Genomic DNA, 25,491 nt, shown 5'->3' with positions numbered 1-25,491 from the left:
CATATGGATACCATGAAATGAGACACAGATGAGTAGGTGATGTTAGATCTTCTGTTGCACCAACTAGTTGTTTAAAATGCTGCTAGCTCTTCCACATTCTTGAGGCTTTGCTAGAAATCCACCATGACTTTCAGAACAAAGAAGAAAAGTACATCTTGATATGGTCATGCTGTTTTATCTTACTTTGCCCTGTTTGAAACAAACACTTTACTGGTCACATAATGGATGTTGCTGCATCTCTTATGTCCCTCCTTTCATTCTAAAGCATGAGCAGAACTTGGGAAACAAACACGGGGAAGAGCTACTAGCAGGAAAAAGGAGGGGACAAGCCTTAGCCTCTATCTACCCTTCCTTCTTTCTCAATCCTTTGTTCATTCTCAGGGTTTGATCTTGCTCACCCCTCTTACTATGGCAAGAGGGGAGTCAGGGTCTGCCAAACAAGATGTTGACTAGCATGATCAGCCAATATTTATTGACTCAAATAGTTCTGCATTTGGGCCCTTCTTTCAGCCTTCTTGCAACCAGGCTCTTTATTGCTTAGCTTCCTTAACTCCCAAAATTTCTAGTCTCTGCCTATCACTTCCGTGAAGTTTTAATTTCCCCCGAAGTGGCAGCTTTCCCTTTCCTCAGAGAAGCTGAATTAAAAATTGCTTTGTGTGCTTAGCAGCTTGAATAATCCACATTGACCACTGTCATAGGTTTCACCTTCACAAATGCACTACAGTGTAGCTCTGAATAGCAATGATAATCACATTACTGCTTATTTTCACACTACTTTTTATGTAACTTTAGTAGTTCATAGATGACATTGAGGGCTAACACACTGCACTTCTTAAACTTTCTGTGTTTATAATTATTGGACAAAAACAGCCGGTGTCATAGTACACGTGTGCATGTCTTCTGGTTACAAAGTGTAGAAAAATGAGTTAATTAAAAGTGAGAAACGTTGGCAGGTAGATTTGTTTTTAAGCATCTCTACCCAGCTTTGCCACAGTTCAGTTTAACTACATCAGTTCAGTTTTTGTATATTTGTACATAAACCTAAAACAAACTAAAACCCCAAAATAAATGCTAAACAGACGAGCAGCAGCAACTAATAGACAGCAGCTATCAGGAGTCTTACTGGATGGGCAGGCTCATATTGGGAAATACAGCCTTTAAAATGCTCCGGTCTTGAACAACTTGGGACTATAAAGATCAAAAACAACATTTAAAATTGGACAGAAATGTGGATAACTATATTCTCAATATTCATGTAATGTGCTCAGTGCAGTATATCCTGCCAATCACATCGTCAACGTACAGTATTGTGAATCAGTTAAAATTATCCAAGCACTCTTCAAAGTTAGACCTTTGCTTAACATGTTACTACAATCTAACCTTGACATTTCAAGAGCATGAATCACTGTGGCAAGGTCATCTTTATCCAAGAAAGGGTATAGCTGGCACACCAACCATAGATGAGAAAAGGCACTTTGAGGTATAGAAGGCCATAGACAAAGGTGGAAAGAAAAGGATCTGCCATACTATGACCCTGCTTCTTACGCAGGAGTGCTTACCCCATCGACAAGCTCCTATCATCTTAGTCACCTGTAAGGTTTAGGACAGGGGTCAGCAACCTTTTACAGCCGTGTGCCAGTCCACCGTCCCTCAGACCATGTCGTGGGCCGGACTATATTTTTTTGGAGGGGGGGGGAATGAACGAATTCCTATGCCCCACAAATAACCCAGAGATGCATTTTTAATAAACGCACACATTCTGCTCATGTAAAAACACCAGGCAGGCCCCACAAATAGCCCAGAGATGCATTTTAAATAAAAGGGCACATTCTACTCATGTAAAAGCACGCTGATTCCCGGACCATCCGCTGGCCGGATTGAGAAGGTGATTGGGCTGTATCCGGCCCACGGGCCTTAGGTTGCCTACCCCTGGTTTAGGAATACATGAATCTGAGACCTGGGCCATTTTGTCTTTTATTTTTTCTAGCGTTGCCACTTTCTGCTTCACTCTGCCTTGGTCCAGCTCCATTCTTGCCAAAACAAAGCAAAAATGAAAATGAAATTTTAAAAATGAAAATGAAATACTCATGACTGATGGGTCAAATTACTAAACCAACTAGAACAGGTTATTTTCATCAGGTGAAAATGAAATGCATGTTTGGTAGCTAGAGTGTAAAGTATTATTGTTAGAGAAATTATTAAATAGGTTCTTCTTTACACAGAAATCTCTCTCTTGGCTCATTTTGTCTGGTAGAGGCGTTGATTCAATTTAAAGATTTAACTCTGAGGGCTAGCATGCTCTTATTCAGATTTTATAGTAACTTAATTATTCTTTAAGAGAAGCATTGTATCCAGTAAAGAGGATATTTGCCGTCCATCAATAGCTGTCATCAGGGTCCAGGGATGACTTATTCAGGAGATAGACACATTTTCTGTATTAGGTTGAGCTGATGCATTTTAGAAATATACCTTAGTAACACAAGATACAACAACAACAACAACAATAACAACAACAATAATAATTTATTATTTATACCCCGCCCATCTGGCTGAGTTTCCCCAGCCACTCTGGGCGGCTCCCAATCAGTGTTAAAAACAGTACAGCGTTACATATTAAAAACTTCCCTGAACAGGGCTGCCTTAAGATGTCTTCTGAATGTCAGGTAATTATTTATCTCTTTGACATCTGATGGGAGGGCGTTCCACAGGGCGGGCGCCACTGCCGAGAAGGCCCTCTGTCTGGTTCCCTGTAGCCTCACTTCTCGCAATGAGGGAACCGCCAGAAGGCCCTCGGCGCTGGATCTCAGTGTCCGGGCTGAACGATGGGGGTGGAGATGCTCCTTCAGGTATACAGGACCGAGGCCGTTTAGGGCTTTAAAGGTCAGCACCAACACTTTGAATCGTGCTCGGAAACATACTGGGAGCCAATGCAGATCTCTCAGAACCGGTGTTATGGGGTCTCGGCGGCCACTCCCAGTCACCAGTCTAGCTGCCGCATTCGGGATTAATTGCAGTTTCTGGGTCACCTTCAAAGGTAGCCCCACGCTTCAAAGCAGTTGCCGGGTCACCTTCAAAGGTAGCCCCACAAGTCAACTTATTTTATCCCAGAGCTCTTATCGATTATTACGTGACTTCTCATTCTCTTATTCAAAACCCGATAAAGTTGCTTAGTTCAGAACATGACATAATCAAATAAGTTGTTATATTGGTGGTTCCTCTTATATGTCCCAACAGATGCTCAAGGAGAAGTTAAAGAGCAGAGTCAGGAATCGGGCAGATCAGCTTTAATCCTTATAATTAGGTCTGTAGAGTAAAGGAAGATTAGCTGCTGCATGCACACAAGAAGATGTCTAATTGCATCAGTATCATCATAATCTTTGGCCAATCAGGCAATTGTCTTGATATACTTCACTTGAAATAGGATCATGTAATTTACCTAACCTTTCTCTATCTCTCTTTCTTTTTTTAGCTCTGTAGAAAGTGTTTTGAAAACCCTCGTGAAAAACTGTAGACCGTAAGTACTTTTAACAACTTTCAAAGCCATTATGTATTTCTTGAAGAGAAATATTTTCTCTTTAAAGACTTAAATGGCAAGATAGCTCTGCATGTGGGTAAGGGGGCATTCCCGTTAGCCTTTTATGGAAGCGGGGGAAGTCCTGTGTGTTTATGGGGTTTTGCCATCAGCAGTGGGCAACAGAAGCCCTTCAGATACTGCACTTTTAAATTCATGAAGCTACTGGTGGAAAATAGAACACATGCATCCCTGAGAGATTAAATTGTGTAAGCAATTTTTAACCCCCCCCCTCCCCACTTACTCAGTAGTGAAGACTATAGTTATTTGTTGGTAATAAATATGTCAGTTATGACATGAACATATTTTTGGTTAGAAGACTCCTTGTGTTAAGAACTACTTCTATCTCATTCATAAACAAAGTAGTTGGGTCAGGTTAATCTTAATCTGACATATTGTAACCCTTTCATGTAACTGTGCTGTTCCTTATATTTTTCATTCCCCAAGATGCATTCACATATAATGTGCTGTTAATTTTTCTTTGATACTATTATACTTCTATATTTTATAGACGGAAATGCATTCACTGACATACTTAAAGCAAATCTTTCCAAATGAATTATATCCTCTCAGATCTTGTTTGGGCCACTATCTACCATTGGGGCAAGCTAAACACTGGTCTCCAAAAAAGAGAGTCTTATTGTTCTATTCGTGTAGTTTGGGAACTAATGCATAAAGAATGTTGTCAGCATTGTATAAACCCGGCATACTGTTAATGACACAAACTTTTTTTTAAAAAAAATAATCTTTATTTAAATTGCACACTTATACAAAGAATTTACAATCATCTCATACTACAAAAAGAAAATTAAAGAAAAAACAACTAAGAAAAAAAGAAAAGAAAATACAGAAAAAAGAAAAAGCAAATTTACGTACATTAAAAAACACTTAATCTTCCTAATTAATACTTAATTAAACACTTAAATATTTAAGTGACTATTCTTTATTGTGAGATTATTTTTTACCGCCACACATTTTATAAGCAAAGTTATAGTTTTGCTTTCGCCAAATGTGTGGCTGTTGTTGGGTGGGAGCATGGCTTCTGGGCTCTGCTTGGGAGACCTGGCTGCACATCACTACAATCCCCTCATGCACTCTTTTAATGCATGATCTCTCTCTCTCCTGCTTCCAGTTCTCATAAGAACATCTGTTTTGTCCTTCTGCGTCAGGCCAAAGGTCCATCTAGAATAGAAGCCAGCCAGATACCTTTAGGAATGACCCCAGTCAGGCCATGCAAGTGATGGCAATCCCATCTTCTTTTGCCCCCTCCCTCCGTTACTGGTTTTCAGGGCTTATTGCCTCTGTACACTGAGGTCCTGTTTAGCTACCATGATCACCTTTCCTTCATTCTCTCCAATGCTGTTTAAAAAGACGCCTGAGCCTAGTGGCTTCTATCGCTGCACCTTGTGTCAGTGAATTCTATCTATCTGATTAAATATGTTGCTGAATTACCACTTGTGCATATGAGCCAACCCATCACATCCCTCTTTCCCTTTAGGTATTTCCCCGAAAATGCAACAGCCGAGATGCTAGATGAATGGCGGCCGCTAATGTGCCCTTTTGATGTTACTATGCAGAAGGCCATCACTTACTTTGAACTGTTTCTGCCTACCACTCTTCCTCCAGAACTCCACCACAAAGGCTTTAGGTGAGTTGGTCTTAGTTACTTCAAGATGTTCTCACTGTACAATCTATCGCATGGAAGGCTTTTGAATAAATTATATATGTAATGAACTGCACCATGTACTTCATTGTAGAGTTACATTCTGAATGCCTGTTTGTAACAGGAATGATCTAATCAGTTTACGTGAGAGCTGATCTCCAGAATTAACTCTCTTACAATTGATACTCTCTCTCTCTCTCTCTCTCTCTCTCTCTCTCTCTCTCTCTCTCTCTCCCCCCCCCCCTCTATATATATTCAATTAAAGTTCTAGTTCTTGAGTGGGAAGCAAATGAGTTGCTGATATTGAGCATCATTGCCTGACTCTTTTCTTTCTACAGCAAGAATACTGTAGATACCATTGCGTTTTATTGACTGATGTACCAACTCTAATAACTTGATTTGGGTGCAGAATCATATTGGAGCCCTAAGCCTTAAACAAACCAAGCCTTTTAATGTCTAGACTTTCGGTTCAGGCTCCAGTGCCTGTCTCCAAAGGGAGGAAGGCTGTGTATTCGCTGGTAGCTCAAAACTGGCAAAATTCCCATTATCCCAAGTGCACTACTTTTTTTCATATTGCAAGATGTGCTTAGGAAGGTCAGAGGCAGCATGAGAGAACTCTTGTTTGCCTACCCTACCTGTTCCTTGCTTTGTTCATGGACTCCCACAATCCTGGAGCTGGCATTCCTTTGATTAAAGAGGTTCTGGTCATTGACATGTGTGAATAGATTTGGCATGTTTCAATTTGGCTTTCAGTTCCTGTGCATTTCAGTGCTATAATAATGGTGCCAAGGGTTAAAATTTCTAATGAATGGACTGTGGCTCTTTTGAATCTTTTTTTAGTTTGCCAGCAATGAAATACGAAGCAGGTTTAAGGGAAGCATGCATTGATGCAAATATTTGCATGACTAGTTGCGTCCAAAGGTGCTTTAGGCTTGCATTTCTCAAACAGCATATCCCTGTGCCACTAGGCAAGCTTGTTTTGAATGAGGAGAGTTTCAAAAGCAGTTTGTGATGCGACATTGAGGCTTGCAATTCAAGGGGGGGGGGGAGTAAAAATATTGCCTTAGTCATGCCCTAAAAGTTGGCCACACTTACAGAAGCTCATTGTATTTCAGCCATGGCTTCTTGAGTGATCAGGATCTGTTCCCAGTGTACCTAAGCTGCAGACTTTGGCATAAGCATATTTTATTCTGGCTCCTTTTTCAGAATTTGCAGCTTCTTTAACTATTGCTAAAAGATTGGGGTAATATTTGTACATATGTGTACAAATATGTACACATATGTGTGGGAAGTAGTTAGAAGTTAATGGGTGGAAGCCTTCCCCCCGGTGGATTTCTTAGCAGAATATGTCTCCAATAAGTTTGAAATCTTGCTTAGAATCTGAGCAAGGGTTTTGCCTCTTTGCAGGATCAATGATCTCTGTTTGTAAATTGTCTCTTAGAAATCACATGGTAGGGAGTGGAGAGAACGGAATCAAGCTGCATGTGTTAATATAGATGCAGCTATGGAATACAGTCAAAAGTTGGATAGCGAACTGTACAGCTAGGCGCAATAGACATTCAGAAACTATGCTTCCTCATATTTTCTGCCCTCATCAGTTGAGACAGCACCATATTTATCTCCAAGCTGTTTCAGGCTGTCCTTGAATGTTCTCATTAAGTGGCTTCATATCTCAGTTGTTTCTCTTTGGGCTTATCACTTCAAGGTCATATTAAGCCACACTTATTAAAGTGCCTGTCCCCAGAATGCCTCCCCTCTGGACTGTGTCCCATCCTTGAGTTCCTTGCATAGCTTTATAAGTGGTTGCTTTCATCCTGATGGGTGGCAAACGCTGATAAGGCACACCCCATCATAGCAAACGTTATATATATTTGGACTTCCTAGATTCAAGGAGGCTGCCTTTTCCATATGGACTCACTCTGTTTTATTGATATTATCTGTGTGTGTGTGTGTGTCAGTCATATTGTTTACCATACTTTGCTATTTTGTGCATTTTGAGGCTTTTGCTTTGTTTTTAAGTCGTATACTGAGCTTACGTTGTTGCTTTTTAGCTTCTAATGTTGACAGCACTTCCTTCAAAGTAAGCTCCCTTCCAGCCAGCAGGACTTAGTTCCAAGCAGAGGGTTCTAAGGTTTGGGTACAAGAATGATTGTATGGAAAAGTGATTTTGTGCTGCTGGCATCTCACCTCTCTTTGAAGTCCTCAATCAATTTTACAAATCTAAAACTGTTAGTAGCACTTATACACATACATACATATATACATACATTCACCACTTGTAACCTAAAAAAACAAACCCAAAACAAAACACCCTAACGGTTGTAACATATCCCACCTGATCACCTGGAGGCAATTCTTACTTGTCATGGGTGACCAGACAGTGGCTATTTTGCAAGCCAGTCAGTTGACAAGTTCAGTATGCACTATAGATTTATGCTTGCTTGTTTATGAGCTTTTTAGCTGCTTTAGGCATGTCACCATCTCTATAAAATAAAACATAAAATGACCTCTTTATGGTTAGTATGAAAAAAAGTCATTCCCTTTCCTGAGTCTCTGAATACCAGCTTTCCCCTATCATGTTTTCTCCTGGTAGCCTCGCCGCATGGCTTGAAGGTGTGTTGCCGTTTGAGTTTCCTCCTTCAGATGTGATTGATTGTCGAGTGATTGAACATCACAATGGAATCTCCAAGCGGCACCTTGCCATTGCTTCAAACGCTCTGTGACCAGTAGTGGCAAATACTCCTTAATAGGCATGTGCCAGTGTCTAATACAGTGGTGCCCCACAAGACGAATGCCTCGCAAGACGAAAAACCCGCTAGACGAAAGGGTTTTCCGTTTTTCGATGCGCTTCGCAAGACGAATTTCCCTATGGGCTTGCTTCGCAAGACGAAAACGTCTTGCAAGTCTTGCGATTTTTTTCGCTTTCCCCCCCTTTTTCTAAGCCGCTAAGCCTTTAATAGCCGCTAAACCGCTAATAGCACTAATCCGCTAAGCTGCTAATAGGGTTGCTTCGCAAGATGAAAAAACCGCTAGACGAAGAGACTCGTGGAACGGATTATTTTCGTCTTGCGAGGCACCACTGTATAGCGATGGGAGTCTGGAGCAGCTATAAAATAATCAAATGTCAATTATCCAACTGTGGGTTTAGAAATGATTTGAGTGGGAAGGGGGACAACAGTACCAAGGGATAAAGCAGTATTGGGTGTTGGAGGCCACTGATAAAAAAAATGGCGTTTTCCGCAGGACATCTTTTGATGACATTCTGTATGAGACTAGGAAAAGTGCCTGAAACCTTCAGTCAGAGTCAGAAACACCCATTTTAATTTCTTCTTCTTCATCCATATGCTCTCTAACTGGCCTTAAGCAAGCTGCTCTTAACATTCTACCATCTGCACTATAACTAATAATGACTGACATTGTGGGATGGTGTAATGATTTCTGAGATAATTATGTGCGCCATTTAATATTTATATAGCACTTCATATTTTGAATACCAAGCATTAATTGTTACTATGATTAGGGTGGGAGCAGTGTTTATTATTAAGAATGGGAGTGATGAATTTGGCGTAGCAACAAATCTGTTTGCCTGATTTCATTGTCTTGCAGGCTCTGGTTTGATGAGTTTCTAGGCCTGTGGGTTTCAGTTCAGAATCTTCCGCAGTGGGAAGGAGTAAGTATTCCTGCTTTGGCATCTTTCCCCCATTCCCCCCTGTCACCAAAGTGTTGCAATTGGACCAAGAATATTAGTTCTAGGGGGGGCTGTGATTATTTAGGATTCGTATGTGCCCAGTAGTTGAATAAAGAAGCCCATCATTGGTTGGGTTCTTCTTCCTGTTTACATTCTTACTTGTGAAATTTTCATTTTGTAACCTTTTTGAAATGTTGTTTTTCCAAGCTCAAAGTCAAAATCTAGGCCATTGAAATGGGTGTACTTTCTAATTCTTTCAGATCACACCAGTTTACTATGATTTTTTAATTTGCAGAGAAATCATATGGCTCTGGCAAAGGGCTCTATTTTTGTTTGCCATAAATATTATTGAACTGTCAGAGTTTTGTAAAGTAAAGCATGACTTCAGGCCCTTGAATTTTGTATTTCTCACATCAGCATTGTGTTAGCTTTCAAGCCTGGGGCAGACATAGGCTGCATGTGAACATCGGTTAAGTCAGGGGTAGGCAACCTAAGGCCCGTGGGCCAGATTTGGCCCAATCACCTTCTCAATCCGGCCCGCGGACGGTCCGGGAATCAGCATGTTTTTACATAAGTAGAATGTGTCCTTTTATTTAAAATGCATCTCTCGGTTATTTGTGGGGCATAGGAATTCGTTCATTTTCTCTCTCCATAATATAGTCCGGCCCACCACATGGTCTGAGGGATGGTGGACCGGCCCACAGCTGAAAAAGGTTGCTGACCCCTGCTTTAAGCTGTGGTTTAGTATTACATGCACAATCAGCAACAAGTCTTTGGTATGCACACCCCTTCCTCCCACATGGCCAGGAGGAGGAGTTTGGGAGAGTTTGCTTCTAGCTATGATTAGTTTCAAACAAGTAAATTACAAACCGTGGTTCCTAAAACTGGCTTGTTGAAATTAATCTTACTATTAACCATAATTCTGCTCCCGAATTACATTTTATAATTTAGTATTTACAAAAGTATTTATGTATCACACACTTGTAAAGTGCCAGGACAATGTACAACAATGTAAGTAAACACTTATTAAAATGACTGTCCCTTCGAGAGACCTGAAAGTCAAAAGTGAGAATGTTGCAAGCTGCATATAACTAAAACTAGAAAGGGAATCTCCTAAATTTCTCCTCTTTTACCATACAGGAGGAGGAGGAGGGAGTGCGAGCTAAGAGTGTTTGACACCCCCCCCCCCCGCGGCTAAAGTTGAAATTATCTTTTGATCAAGTACCCTTGCAATTTGGTTGGTTGAAACTTTTGGCCATGTGCTGTTAATCCCGTTTTGTATGTACTGAAGTTCTCTTGTATGACCTCTGTTCAGTTAAGGGAAGAAGCAGGAGCAAAGCTTGTACTGAAAAAGTTATCTGTGGTTTCTTTCTTTCCAGCACCTAGTCAACCTTTTTGCACGCTTGGCCACTGATAACATAGGCTACATTGACTGGGATCCCTATATTCCAAAGGTAATATCTAATATATAGAAGGAGTAATATTAAAACAAGGATAACATGAGAATTGTTTGCTTGCTTAGTATAGTTTTACTTTACTGACAACCTCTGCCTATGTAGGTAAGAAGAGCAGGGCTGGATCAGGCCAAAGGCCCATATAGTGCACCATCTTATTTGCTGCAGTGGCCAGCTAGATGCCCCTGGAAACTCATAAGCAGGACATAAGAGCTATAGTCCTCTCCTGATGGGATTTGTATCCCTAAACATCTAGGGGGCACTAGGCTGGAGAAGGCCGATATATGGGGAGGAACTTTGTCCCTTCCTCTGTTTCGTTCTCCTGCCTGCTGCAAGTGTCTGTGACTCTCTAATTATAATTTTTAATTACCATCTCATTCTTACAGCTTGTGCTAAATTGCTTCTGTAAAAAGGCCTTGGGGCCTTTTAAGCCTTACTTAATCGTAACAATTGTTCCATAGTTTTAAAACTCTTCTGGAACATATTCGCTTACTACCAAGCCTCTCTCAGGGTGCGCAGTAATGTAGGAAGCTTAGGCATGAGATTTAGTGGCCACTGCTGAGAAAGTGGGTTTTTGCTTAGCTTTAGTTGACTGACTTGCAATGATAATTTCTGGAGGCACGGCGGGACTTAATTTTTTTTAGCAAACTCATAAGCAGATGCTTTGCGGATGCTAGCAAGGGATGCAGCAGTGAGAAATTCCAAACCAATTTGTAGAGATGTGGACTTTCTGTGCAATAGCAAATGGTACATAAATTGAGGGAGATCTCAAGATGGCTCAGGTGGACAAAAGATTGTTCTGTTGAAATGAAGTTGCAGACACTTCCTTACCTGAAAGTTTTCCAGGATCTATTCTGAAAGCACTGTGCTAGTGCTATGCGACTTTTCTTACGCACTGTAAGAAATACCAAACACCGTTCATAATGCATTTTGGTATTTGATTGTGGAATTACTTTTTCTACAGATATTTACCAGAATACTGCGAAGTTTGAATCTTCCAGTGGGAAGCAACCAAGTGTTAGTGCCACGATTCCTAACAAATGCATATGACATTGGGCATGCAGTCATGTGGATTACAGCCATGATGGTAGGACCCTTTCATTTTCTCTACACCTTCCCTCCCTCTCCCCAGTTAGCCAAACACTGGTATTTAAGCAGGTTTATGATGATAAATATTTTGGCTGGCCCACAAGCTTGGGAATAAATAAAGTTGTGCTACATAACCAAGAGCTGGTGTGGCTAGCTTCTTAAGGGAGAACATTCTGTCCTGGGCTCTTACTACGTAGGTGATCATACTCAGTAATTAAGCCATGACCATGTAGCCGGAAGCATCCCAGGAGGCATCATGTCCTCTGGCTTGCCCAGGACCTCAAAAAAGCCCCAAGAGACATGTGGGATTTATCTCACTCCTGAAAACAACCTTTTCCTTTATGAGTGAAAGAAGAGAAGAAGAGTTTGGATTTGATATCCCGCCTTTCACCCCCCTTCAGGAGTCTCAAAGTGGCTAACATTCTCCTTTCCCTTCCTCCCCCACAACAAACACTCTGTGGGGTGAGTGGGGCTGAGAGACTTCAAAGAAGCGTGACTGGCCCAAGGTCACCCAGCAGCTGCATGTGGAGGAGCGGAGACGTGAACCCGGTTCCCCAGATTACGAGACTACCGCTCTTAACCACTACACCACAAACCTCTTAATCACATACTGGTTTATAAATCAGTTTGGCAGGGCTGCTGGGGTCAGATAAAACTGCTTAATCTGATGTTGGCGAGGTGTCAGGTAGCCTCACAGATCTCTGTTGTAGATTATGAGAGCATATCCATTGCTCTCTGTATGCTTGCGTGTTTAAATAGTAGCGCTCTCACAGCTGATCTGACAGAGAGATTCCTAGGGGTCTGTTTGAAGGGGGTCCCCAATGGAATGCCAAACAGGCACAGGCTTGAAGTAAAAACTAGGCTTTTACGTGATGTAATTTTATACACTTCGGTGCTACTGTTAGTCATACGATTACAACAAAACATTCTATAGCAGTTACAACCCACTTCGTGAAACCTAAGCCCATCAGAACTTTATGGCTCCTCTGCCTGTGCCTCCCCAACCTTTCATTACAATAATATGTGATTACATGTGATTCATCAGTGTCTTTCATTGTTAACTTTTGACTACTTATCCTATTCTTTATTTATTAAATTTCCATACAGTGGTGCCTCGCAAGACGAAAAGAATCCGTTCCGCGAGTCTCTTCATCTTGCGGTTTTTTCGTCTTGCGAAGCAAGCCCATTAGTGGCTTAGCGGATTAGCGCGTTTAGCGGGCTTAGCGGATCAGCTGATAAGCGGTTTAGCGGCTTAGCGGATCAGCTGTTAAGCAGCTTAGCGGCTTGGGGAAAAGGGGGGGGGAGGAAAAAACCCCGCAGGAACTCGCAAGACATTTTCGTCTTGCGAAGCAAGCCCATAGGAAATTCGTTTTGCGAAGCACCTCCAAAACGGAAAACCCTTTCGTCTAGTGGGTTTTCCGTCTTGCGAGGCATTCGTCTTGCGGGGCACCACTGTACTGCCCTTTGTCTGAGGAATGCAGGATGGGTTATGATATTAAAAAAGCAAAAATATGTAACATAATAACAAAAAAAAAAGAATCCCTCCCCCTGGAGTTTAAAAGGCCATAAGTTGTTTAATTAGCCAAAGTCCTGGGAGAGGCATAATGTTTTTGACTGGCTCTTAAAGATATCTAATGAAAGCATCAAGTGAGCCTCTCTGGGGAGAACATTCCACCTTGTGGAGGGAGCACACAATGAAGGGACTTAGATGATGATTGCAGGGTCTGGGTTGGTTCATATGAAGAGAGGTTGTTCTTAAAGTATTGCTTTGGTGAGCCATTTAAGGCTTTATAGGTCAGAACCAGCACTTTGTATTGACCCAGAAACTAATTGGCAGTCAGTGAAGTTGGGCCACGATTGGTGTTATATACTTAAAGTGCCAGGATTGGCGTTACATGAGCAAGTTTGCTGCTGAATTCTGCACCAGCTGAAGTTTCTGAACTCTTCAGAGGCAAACCCACATATAATGTGCTGCAGTAATCTAACCTAGAGGTTATCAGCGCATACACAGCAGAAGATAGGCTGTCTGCTAGCTTCCTCTTTCATTTATGTTTGATTAATATATCCATTTTTCAATTGACTTCAAGATTAAATGCAATCGTTCCACCTAGCTGATCTCCTAGCATTCCTTCAGTTGTTGCTATGGTTATTGTTTTCAGAGATTAATGATACATTCTGTCAATGTACCAGGACACCGGTTTCTCATCGTTCCTACCAAAGAACAATTTTTTCCCTACTAGGAAGGGTTAGTTAAGAGTTCATACACCAGTGTGATACAAAATGGAGTCAGATCAAAATGAAGTTTTCTGATTCGAACTAGAAAAAGGAAGTTTCTCCTTCAGATCCTCTGAATTATAAACTAGTATGAGAATGTTTTTGAATTTGTTTTAACTAGTACTGGACAGATAGGTCAGATACTTGTTTTTAGGGGGTGAATTAACAGGAAAACTACATACAGTACATTACATCTGTTTTGTGTGGGTTTTGGTGCTAGCTGCCCCACAGCGAACCTGTAAATTCCAGCCTTCCATTTTGGAAGTTGGAACTTCTGTAGTTCATATTTTGAAAACCTTTTGAGGGCACAGTCTAGATAACTGAGAAGGTTGGTTTCCCCTACACGTGATTGTCAAACATTATAAATATTTTGTGCTGGGTTTGGCTTTCCACCTCAGCATGTTCCCTGCTACTGAAAAGAACATGTTGCGACTCTAACCCTTTATTAATCCTTTATCTTGGGGCCCATTAAAATTTGAGTGGTTTATAACTGCATTTTGGCCCTGTTCGTGTTCTTTGAAGTTGTATCAAATAACTTGGATTATCTTTGTTTCTGGACAGGGTGGACCAAGCAAGCTTGTACAGAAGCACTTGTCTGGGTTATTCAAAAGCATTGCCTCTTTTTACCATCCCTCAAATAACGGCCGCTGGTTGGTAAGGATTTATGTGTGTATATATATTTATTTCTGATCTTGACATCGAGCACTTCAGCGTTTGTCTTGGAGTGGAATCTTAGTTCTCTTCATTTTCTTCAGCTACTGATGCATTGTATTCTGACTAGGCCACCTTATTTAATTGTACTAGTATAGCTGCACACTAGTTTTGTCTAAACCTGCTTTTAGATTGAGTCAGATGTTGAAAATACTGGGTGGTATTCAACTAGGATTTATTTAGAGAAGACCCATGCAAATTAATGAACATGACTGAGTTGAGTTCCTTAATTGCAGTTGTTCTGATGTGAATAAAACTTAGTTTAACACCACCATCGTGGTGGAAAATGAAAGGTGTGGTCGTTGATGCCCATAAATACAAAACTTTTAACCACTTTATTCACATACATTGTTTCCAAGTAGCTTTGGCTGTATCTGGCCAGCTTGGCTACAAGTTACGCCCTCCACTCAGTTGTCTCTCAAGGATAATCTGGTCATGTTACATGGAAAATAAATTGAATGTCCAAATAGGCTCTTAGTCACCTGGCCCTGGATATGTATTTTAAGGGAATGGGATAAATTAGACCACTTGACAAATAGCCCAGAAACTGACTGATTGTTAATGCACTTAAGTGTAGAGATGGCAAAATAGCTTTTGTAGCTCTTCTTACTGCTGTGTGACTGAAATTGATTCTCTTGTCTTTTCTGTATGGTGGTAGAACAAGCTAATGAAGCTGCTTCAGCGGCTACCCAGTAGCGTTGTCAGAAGATTGCATCGTGAGCGTTACAAGAAGACGACTTGGCTTACTCCTGTGCCTGACAGCCATAAACTCACCGACCAGGATATAACAGACTTTGTAGAATGTATTATTCAGCCTGTTCTTTTAGCAATGTTCAGCAAAACTGGAAGCCTAGAAGCAGCCCAAGCTCTGCAGAATCTCGCACTGATGCGCCCTGAGTTGGTAATCCCACCAGTACTTGAAAAGTGAGTCCAGATAGGATTGGCAAAAAGTGGTTTAGCGCCTATGTTTTAGATGGCCAAGAAAAGTGTTGCGTCCTTTCTGCAGCTGAAAAACTTGGCAAATTTGGCAAGGGAACATTGGACTTCTGTTGAGATGCATGATGCGTTCCTCTTGCCTCTCTTCCGTTTTATGGATTTATTTTAAAAAATTATAATACTGCCATTCAAATGTGGCAGCTTATAATTGCCACAAAACAGGATCAGCTGCAAATTTGAACAATATGAAGAATTTCCTGCCGTAGGTTTTTTCATGTGGTTCCGAGTAGGAAGAAGCGCAATGCAATGTCATTTTGCTGATATTTAATGTTATTTTACATAGCCCGTACAGGGTTTGTTTGAAATTCAGTGTCTATATTTCATATAGACAAACTATAAAAATATACAGGTAGGTAACCATGTTGGTCTGCTGTAGTCGAAACAAAATAAAAAAATTCCTTCATGTAGCGCCTTAGAGACCAACTAAGTTTGTTATTGGTAGGAGCTTTTGTGTGCATGCACAGTGGTATCTGAAGAAGTGTGCATGCACACGAAAGCTCATACCAATAACAAACTTAGTTGGTTTCATAAGGTGCTACTGGAAGGAATTTTTTTATTTTGTTATACAGCCAGACTGGTTGAGACCAAGGGTCTACCTTGTCCACCATTCTGTTTTCTGCAATAGTCAACCAGATGCTTCTGGGAAGCCCACCAGCAGGACATGTTGGGGGGGGGCAATAGTCCTCTCCCACTCTTGATCTCCAGCATCTGATTCTGGAGAGCTTACGCAGCAAAGGTCACCAACCTTCTTGGGCTTGCGGGTTTACGTTCGTAAACTGGACAAGCCGTTGTGGACACCATGCACATACCTGCTGGCTACCGTAGAATGCTTTTCCCCCCAAGGCTAATGTTGAAGCCTCGCCTTTCACTGTGAGGGGAGGGGATGGTTTGGGCACCAGGGACGTCCTCTCAGAGTGCGTGTGTCTCTGTCGGGTGCTGCGTTGACTACCCTTACTTATACAGTGGTAACCTTGGGTTACAGACGCTCCAGGTTACAGACCCTGCTAACCCGGAAGTAGTACCTTGGGTTAATAACTTTGCTTCAGGATGAGAACAGAAATCGCGCGGCAGCGGCAGTTGGAGGCCCCATTAGCTAAATTGGTACCTCAGGTTAAGAACAGTTTCAGGTTGAGAACGGACCTCCAGAACGAATTAAGTTCTTAACCCGAGGTACCACTGTAAAGTCATCATGGCTAGTAGCTGATGATAGCCTTGTCCTTCATGAGCCCATCTAATCATCTTTAAAGTTGTCTCTAAAGTTGTGCTTTGTGGAGAAGTTATTTCCCTTTTGTCTGCCACGATCCTCCCACCTTCCAACTTTATTGAATGACCCTGGGTTCTAACATACAAAGCTGCCTGGTTGAGAACTTACTTTGCACATTCTGCATATGGGCCATATATTTAGTACAGGTGTAGTTGAGGGCCATAGCGCATTGGTAGAGAAACTCCTTTGAATGTGGAAGGTCCTAGCCTTGATCCCCATCATCTCCAGGTAGGGCTGGGAATGCCCCCTTTCTGAAACGCTGGAGAGCTAATGGCAGTTATTATTAGATCATACATAGCTAGATGGACCCAGCGGACTGTATAAGGTAGTTCCCTATATCCCAAAAGGTAAAGGGACTCCTGACCATTAGGTCCAGTCGTGGCCGACTCTGGTGTTGCAGCGCTCATCTCGCTTTATTAGCCAAGGGAGCCGGCATACAGCTTCCAGGTCATGTGGCCAGCATGACTAAGCCGCTTCTGGCGAACCAGAGCAGCGCACGGAAATGCCATTTACCTTCCCGCCAGAGCGGTACCTATTTATCTGCTTGCACTTTGACGTGCTTTCGAACTGCTAGGTTGGCAGGAGCTGGGACCGAGCAACGGGAGCTCACCCCGTCGCCGGGATTCGAACCGCCGACCTTCTGATCGGCAAGTCCTGGGCTCTGTGGTTAAACCCACAGCGCCACCTGCGTCCCCCCTATATCCCTACATGAGTAGAAATGCAAAGAATTATTTCATTGACGCACTGCGTCGCCATAGAAGAGAGCTCATGTAATTGTAATTTTTCTCTTCCACAAAAAATGCATAGAACATACCCTGCACTGGAGACTTTAACAGAACCTCACCAACTCACAGCCACTTTAAGCTGTGTAATTGGAGTAGCTCGTAGCCTGGTATCTGGGGGCCAGTCATTTCCCGAAGGTCCAACGCACATGTTGCCTCTGCTGATGAGAGCGTTGCCTGGTGTGGATCCAAACGACTTTAGCAAATGCATGGTGAGTAAACTCTCTTCCACATAGAGTTACGGCACCGTCAATTTTTTTCACAGCTTCATTGCCATGTGTCCTGTTGTCATATTTCAACCCCCCCCCTTTCTCCAGGCTCCCACTTTCCTCCTCATAAGGACCCTGGACCCGCTCCGTTCTAGGGGTGAAGGGCACAGTGCACACAGCACTGCCCAAATGAGTGCAGTATGGTGGCTTGTATTGTAATGTAATAAAACTATGAAAGAATGCATAACTCTCTGGTGGCTTTGTTTTCCCTTACCTATCCACTCTGCTTAAGTGTTTTTAATGTTGTTGGAAAGAAATTATAAATAGTGGTTGTTCAGGATATGGAGAACAAGGAAGGAAAATGATACCTAGTGGGCAGCTTTAGCAAGGGACTACTGCATTTTATTTTATTTTTGGTAGTGCAGGGGGTGGGACTACCACATATATAAAATATAAATCTATAAAGTAAATCTATATAATAAAAGGTGATAAATTACTTGCCCAGGTTGTTCCATGTGTTATACCGAGTGTTTAAAAGACTCTGGAAATTTAAACTAACACACACAAATAGGAACAGAGTGCAGTTCATACAAAATATTCAACGTAATAAGACATTGTGCCAGACATCTTTTTGTAATTCATCTTGCAACCCTCTGGTTTGGTCTGGACATTTGAAATTGGGGGATCCCGTACTCATCCTTTGTTGTCATATGTTCAGTTTTTGTGCTCATTTACCTTAAAAAGGAGTTGTGGTATAAGGCAGCAGGAATTCAAAGTAAGCATGCACTTATTGTGGTGCGATGCATGTTACCTCACACACGAGGTTTAGGATGAGTGGGCAGATGTTTTGACCCAGCCCTGACACAAAGGTTTGCCTTACCGCCTATTTCAATTTTTCACATTACAGTTCAAAAAACAAACATGCTGTCTTTCAGTATAAGTGATTCACACTGAAACTTCCTTTGCATCTTCCAATAGATCACATTCCAGTTTATTGCAACGTTTTCCACTCTTGTGCCTTTAGTAGATTGTTCATCTGTACTACGAGAGAGAAATAACCTCACAGAGGTAAGATGTTAAATGGCTAATATATGTTGTTTCAAGTGTTCTTTAGTGTAAGAAGCTCTTGACTAATATATGCTTTTTTTAAGTATAAGAAGCTATTGCATGTTGAACTGTTTAAAAAGATGCTAAAGTGTAAATACGAGAGGGGAAAAGATGTGTGTATAAGTCAAAGCCCATTTCAAGAAAGGGGAAATAATATTCTTTTGTCAATACTTCACAAGCAAAAAATATGCTTTGCACCTGGAAGAATCAAATTACATATATGCAAATTTGCAAATGAAAGTTTTTGGTTTTGTACAGTTTTTCAATTCTGATCCCAGGATTTGGAGTTTTAACCTGTTTGACAAGAATGACGATTGTGGCATGGGTAACTGAGGGGCAGAATGTTTAGAAGATGGTATAATGATTTTTTGGAGAAAATAATAATTTCATAAAACTGTATTTTGATGGTTCTGTTTTCGTCTGAGTCTATGGCCTAGCTAAACTAAAAGGGATATGTAAGATCATTCTCAGGTTTCTAGCAGCTTCCTGGAAAGTGTATCATAGTTTGGAAGGACTAGAAACTAAAGTATTTTATTTCCTGTTGTGCCCTGACATCATAGGTGGAGAGAGAACTGTGCTCTGCGACTGCTGAATTTGAAGATTTTGTACTGCAGTTTATGGACAGGCAAGTTGTGGTGGGAGACTGAGTGCACTGGTGAGGTGATAAGTGCCCTGCTGACTTTCCAAGTGTTTCTAAACTTAGTCTTGCCCATCGGATGTTTTCTCCTAATTTATGTTCCCAATTCCATTGGTCACAGGGCAGATCAGTACATAAATGCTTTTAATAGTACCTGGCTACATACAGAGTAAAGGTAAAGGGACCCCTGACCATTAGGTTCAGTCGTGGCCGACTCTGGGATTGCGGCGCCCATCTCTCTTTATTGGCCGAGGAAGCTGGCATACAGCTTCCGGGTCATGCGGCCAGCATGACTGAGCCGCTTCTGGCGATCCAGAGCAGCGCACGGAAATGCCGTTTACCTTCCCGCCAGAGCGGTACCTATTTACCGTATTTTTCGCCCCATAGGGCGCACCGGCCCATAGGGTGCACCTAGTTTCCCCCGACCCCAGCCCCCAGAACAGGCTGCTCTCCGCAAGCCGTGGGAGGGCTCCCGTGGCTTGCGCAGAGCTACCCGAAGCCCGGGCGCCACTGCTCAGCGCGCCCCAGGCTTCGGGATGCAGGCAGCTCTCCGCAAGCTGTGGGAACCCAGCGGGAACTCCCGCGGGCTCCCAAGGCTTGCGGAGAGCTTCCTGAAGCCTGGAGAGCGAGAGGGGTCGGCTTCAGCGAAAGCCTGCATTCGCCCCATAGGATGCACACTTCATTTTTGGAGGGGGAAAAGTGCATCCTACAGGGAGAAAAATACGGTACCTACTTGCACTTTGACGTGCTTTCAAACTGCTAGGTTGGCAGGAGCAGGGACCAAGCAACGGGAGCTCACCCCATCGCGGGGATTCAAACTGCCGACCTTCTGATTGGCAAGTCCTAGGCTATGTGGTTTAACCCACAGCGCCACCTGCATGATGTATGTTTAAACATTTTAAATCGCGTTTTTAAAATGGGGGGAAATGATAAGTTGAAGGATTCACAGACTGCCTGTTCTATAGGCTGGTGCTTGTGAAGAGAGGGAGAGAGCGTTGATTGTGGTGCATGAATGTTCTATGAAGGGGATTGCAGGTATAGAACCAGCCAAGTATGGAGAGAGACAGGGAGCTCAAGTGACAGAACTGCAACAGCAAAAGCCATGAGCTTGGATATATCTTGCTACAGCATCCCAGTGCCTTTCTCCAGGGCTGTTTTCAAAATGAGTGGCTGTACAGCTCTTTCCTTCCTCCTCAGTTTTCTGAATTGGCGCTGTGCACTTTGAAGCCTGCAGCCAAAAAACATGATACTTCAGTGCTTCTTTAGCCCAGTAGACACTCCTGTCTTTTCTTGTGGCAGATTTCTTCCGCTTCCTTGATTTTTAGAATTCTATGAAGATGAATCAGGCACTGACTTTACAAGCCAGGCAAACCTATTATGCAGAACCTGTGTGGAGAGACATCAGTGAGATATCTCCCCATGGTAAAAGCAAAACAAAATCCTAATATTATTTCTTCGACTTTTTATTGTGCAGGTGTTTTGCGCTCATAGAAAGCAGCACACTGGAGCAAACAAGAGAAGAGACTGAAACAGAAAAGATGACTCATTTGGAGAGTTTAGTGGAATTAGGCTTGTCCTCAACTTTCAGCACAATTCTCACACAGTGTTCAAAAGAGATATTTAAGGTATGTGTCACCAAGAGTTGGAAAAGTGTTCAGCTTCTTTGCCTCACCTTTTTTCTTTGTAAAACAAAAGCTTGTGGAGCTGTAGATGGTTTCCCTGTTCTGTGTTTAGGCAAGGAAGTACATTAAAAGGCCAGTGTAGATGTTCATTTGCTTAACCTGCAATCATAAAGCACTGTAAAATTGTAGCACACAATTAAAGCAGAATATACAATACGGGTTCCCAAGATCTACTTGGACATGCTTAGTTGGGGACAGAGGATAGGGTACTTCGCTATTTAAAATGGCACAACCTCATACTGTACCGCAAACTGCTTCTGAAACGTGTCAATTTCAAAAGAGGCATACCAAGCGGCACGGAAGGAGAATGACTGTTTGAGACATACAAGCCCAAAGCCCCCTTGGACATTCAGAATTAATAGCATAGTTCTTCAGATCTGTACTGATGTTGTTTTCTATGCCAAGAGCGGACTTTGTGATGTCACAACTCAATGACTTTTTTGGGTTTCTTTTGAAGCTTGATGTTAAGGACCTAGTTCCGTTAAGATGATAAACCTGCACCTGGGCTATAGAACCTTCTTCCTTTGTGACATTTTCTGTTTCGGGTGTGGAGGCAATGTTTTTGTATGAAGGAAATGCATTCATTTGAGGACTTACCTGCAATCTAAAGTGGCATAACCCAGACACAGGATTATCCCCTTAGTGGAAACTAGGACAAGGAAATGCCTGCTTCCTTCTGACTTAAATAACATATAGAACATGGATAGGCAAACTAAAACACAGGGGCCGGATCCGGCCCAGTCGCCTTCTAAATCCGGCCCGCAATCAGCGTGTTTTTACATGAGTAAAATGTGTGCTTTTATTTAAAATGCATCTCTGGGTTATTTATGGGGCATAGGAATTTGTTCATTTCCCCCCAAAAAATATAGTCTGGCCCCCCCACAAGGTCTGAGGGACAGTGGACCGGCCCCCTGCTGAAAAAGTTTGCTGACCCCTGTGCTAGAATGTAAGGGGAAAATCACACTGTAGCTTGATTTAAGACAACACCAGACTTAAAATTAAATGTGTTGTATTTTTCTTTATTCCCCCACCCTCAGAGGGCATAGGCCTTCTTCATGTATCTTTTAGCTCCTTAATAAGCAGCTTCTTCAATATGTACATGACTCCTGTGTTCTGCCTTAGGAAATCAAATGGTTCTTAAGCACGCTTTTGTTATTCTCTCCTATCTGCTAAAGCTGATAGACTCCATGGTATTCTGAAGGGTGGGTGACTTACCTAAGTCACCTGCTGGACTTGCCTAAGCTGTCTCCATATCCCTGGATGCTTCACAGACCTATTACTAGCATGTTTCTTTTAATCACGGGTAGTCAATCTGTGGCAGAGGCAGCAGGTAAAAGTGCCATGCCCAGAGAAGAACTATTGTGTCTCCCTTAGTCATATATCCTGCCTTTCTAGCACTGCGCTGCTGCCCCCAGGAATCAGGAGCTGCATGTTCCCTGTAGATTATGCAAGAGCAGAACTATCTCATTAAGTGTTTGACTTGCGATGCCCTTGCCAAAAGTGGTTTGCCACATGGCGTTGGTGAACTCTTGGTTTCCTTATTCCTTTCTGGTTTTCTCATCATGATGGAGACTGAACTTGCAGTGGATTCCACGTAGCTCCTCTGCCTGCACTGTGAGAATGCCATCAATTCTACATTTAAATCAGAATCTGCCCATAAAGTGGTGTTTCCTACCTGAATGATTGAATTGCACTTTTTCTTTTGTGCGTTTCTCTTAGGTTGCCTTGGAGAAGGTTTTCAATTTTGCCGTTTCGAATATATTTGAGACAAGAGTAGCAGGACGGATGGTGGCCGACATGTGCCGAGCTGCCGTGAAAGTGAGACCTTATTCTTTCCCTCCTCTCAGCTTTTCTTGGTTGAGATGCAAACGAAGGAGTATAGCATCTAGATCAAGGGAAGTAATAGTGCCACTGTATTCTGCTCTGGTCAGACCTCACCTGGAGTACTGTGTCCAGTTCTGGGCACCACAATTCAAGAAGGACACTGACAAACTGGAACGTGTCCAGAGGAGGGCAACCAAAATGGTCAAAGGCCTGGAAACGATGCCTTATGAGGAACGGCTAAGGGAGCTGGGCCTGGAGAAGAGGAGGTTAAGGGGTGATATGATAGCCATGTTCAAATATATAAAAGGATGTCACATAGAGGAGGGAGAAAGGTTGTTTTCTGCTGCTCCAGAGAAGCGGACACGGAGCAATGGATCCAAACTACAAGAAAGAAGATTCCACCTAAACATTAGGAAGAACTTCCTGACAGTAAGAGCTGTTTGACAGTGGAATTTGCTGCCAAGGAGTGTGGTGGAGTCTCCTACTTTGGAGGTCTTTAAGCAGAGGCTTGACAACCATATGTCAGGAGTGCTCTGATGGTGTTTCCTGCTTGGCAGGGGGTTGGACTTGATGGCCCTTCTGGTCTCTTCCAACTCTATGATTCTATGAGCTTAGCTGCTCTGTTTTTGCTGGCCCTGGGAATATTTGCCAGTTCTTCTCTCTGTGCTTGTGGACCTTAAATTGCACATTATCTTACCCAGCCATTCATGCCTTCCAGAACCAAGACCAGTAATCAGAGGCAGATTTCTAATTAATGCTGTAGGATGCTCATTATCTTTAAAGCATACAAACTTCCATGCTTGCAAAGAGATCTTAATGTAGAACTTGATTCTTTGTGACATTTCAGTGCTGTCCTGAGGAGTCTTTGAAGCTCTTTGTACCCCATTGCTGCAGTGTTATAACACATCTTACTCTCAGTAAGTTTCAGTGATTTTACATTGTTTTGTGACTGGCTTGTGTTTGACTGTGTGTGTTTGCCTGTTTATAAAACTTACTGCTATCTGGAGGATATTTTGCATGTTTATATTTCACTGTTTTCCCAAGCTGCTCAGGGCAACATACATGGCTCCACCTGCTATTTTTATTATCATGACAACTGTTGTAAGCAGGTGAGGATTCGAAATCTCCAGTGGCCCGTGCTCACCCAGTGATCCAGGTGACCCCCGGGGATTTTTAACATAGATCTCCCCATTTCAAATCCAGCACTCTAACCACACCTGCACTCTGGCACCATTTACTTCTTGTTTTCATGTGTAATTCCTTCCTAACTGCCCTGGGATGTAGTGATGAAGGCCAGTATATAAATAAAACAAATAAATACTAAACTACTGTAATTCCAGAAGATTAGCTGAGTGTCACTGTAGCTAAAGCCAAAAAAGGGTTCTCACACCTTTTTATTTTATTTTACGGTAGCAGATTATTGGATGCTGCTTCCTGGTCCTGCCTTCCTGGCTTGCAAAGGGAGCGTGGTTGCGACCTGCTCTTTCGACGGACTTCATTTGTTTCAGTTTCAAAGCAGCATCTGGGCAAGGAAGAGATTCAGATAAGCTGTCCCACACTTCTTGCCTCGAACCCTTATCTTTGCTTCACAGCGCTCCTGTCATGTGTGCACCACATGGCAGCAAACGTGTTTGTCACTCAGTTTATAGGCTGGAGAAAGCTGCAGCCGTTCCCAGTTCCTTAATTCATGTACCCATTCTGTCATGGTGTCCCGTTGCACCGGAAGTGGTTTAGTCATGCTGGCCACATGACCCGGGAAGCTGTCTGTGGACAAACATTGGCTCCCTCAGCCTGAAAGTGAGATGAGCGCCGCAACCCTGTAGTTGCCTTTGACTGGACTTAACTGTCCAGGGGTCCTTTACCTTTTTACGTCTTAATACACAGCAGGAAACATGTTAGACACAAGTGCTTTGAAAGCCATTTCACACAGTCTTCAGAGGCAAACCTGGCATTACAACCAAGTATACCTTTGACAGAGAGTTGCAAGCCAATCTTGGTCCCAGGACAAGTGTACTGGTGTGCTACATGTACACATGAACGCATGTTTGTTGCATTCATAAGCAACAGTTTTTGAGTAGTCCTTAGTCTCCCACCTTTTAAAATAATAATTAATCATAAATTATAATAATAATAATATCTGTCTGGGTTTCCCCAGCCACTCTGGGTGGCTTCCAACAAAATATTCAAATACCATAATGCATCAAACATTAAAAGCTTCCCTAAACAGGGCTGCCTTCAGATGTTTTCTAAAAGTCTGGTAGTAGTTGTTCTCTTTGACATCTGGTGGGAGGGCATTCCACAGGGCGGGCGCCACTACCGAGAAGGCCCTCTGCCTGGTTCTCTGGTTAAAGTTCTCATTCCCCCCATCCCACCTGCCTTCTGGGCAGTAGAAGAAGAGGGAGACTGAACCTAATGGGGGCGGGAGTGCATCTGTTAGGGGGCTTTGTAGGAAAAAGAGACTTCAGTACACAAATTAAAACCAAAGCTATCCACACAGAGTCTTTGCCCAAAACAACCATGAGCTTTGTCAGCAATAGCCT

General features: G+C 42.5%; 1 protein-coding gene across 3 annotated transcripts in view; it reads left to right on the top strand.

Moving 5' to 3' along the window:
• The window catches only part of PSME4 (proteasome activator subunit 4), an 83,568-nt gene that overhangs the window by 15,018 nt on the left and 43,059 nt on the right, over positions 1-25,491 (top strand). For all 3 annotated transcript variants that reach the window (XM_083494031.1, XM_083494033.1, XM_083494032.1), the window contains 13 exons: positions 3,470-3,514; positions 5,070-5,219; positions 8,841-8,904; positions 10,302-10,376; positions 11,341-11,463; positions 14,301-14,393; positions 15,109-15,374; positions 17,518-17,704; positions 18,680-18,769; positions 19,369-19,433; positions 20,920-21,070; positions 22,847-22,945; positions 23,799-23,868. In XM_083494031.1, coding sequence (XP_083350157.1) covers positions 3,470-3,514; positions 5,070-5,219; positions 8,841-8,904; positions 10,302-10,376; positions 11,341-11,463; positions 14,301-14,393; positions 15,109-15,374; positions 17,518-17,704; positions 18,680-18,769; positions 19,369-19,433; positions 20,920-21,070; positions 22,847-22,945; positions 23,799-23,868 — 1,478 coding nt within the window. The remainder of the gene's footprint in view (positions 1-3,469; positions 3,515-5,069; positions 5,220-8,840; positions 8,905-10,301; positions 10,377-11,340; positions 11,464-14,300; positions 14,394-15,108; positions 15,375-17,517; positions 17,705-18,679; positions 18,770-19,368; positions 19,434-20,919; positions 21,071-22,846; positions 22,946-23,798; positions 23,869-25,491) is intronic.

The sequence above is a fragment of the Podarcis liolepis genome (genome assembly GCF_965112155.1).
Source record: "Podarcis liolepis genome assembly, chromosome: 3".
NCBI classification, from domain to species: domain Eukaryota; kingdom Metazoa; phylum Chordata; class Lepidosauria; order Squamata; family Lacertidae; genus Podarcis; species Podarcis liolepis.
The sequence above is the reverse complement of the archived record's forward strand: the minus strand, read 5'-3'. Positions and strand labels throughout refer to the sequence as shown.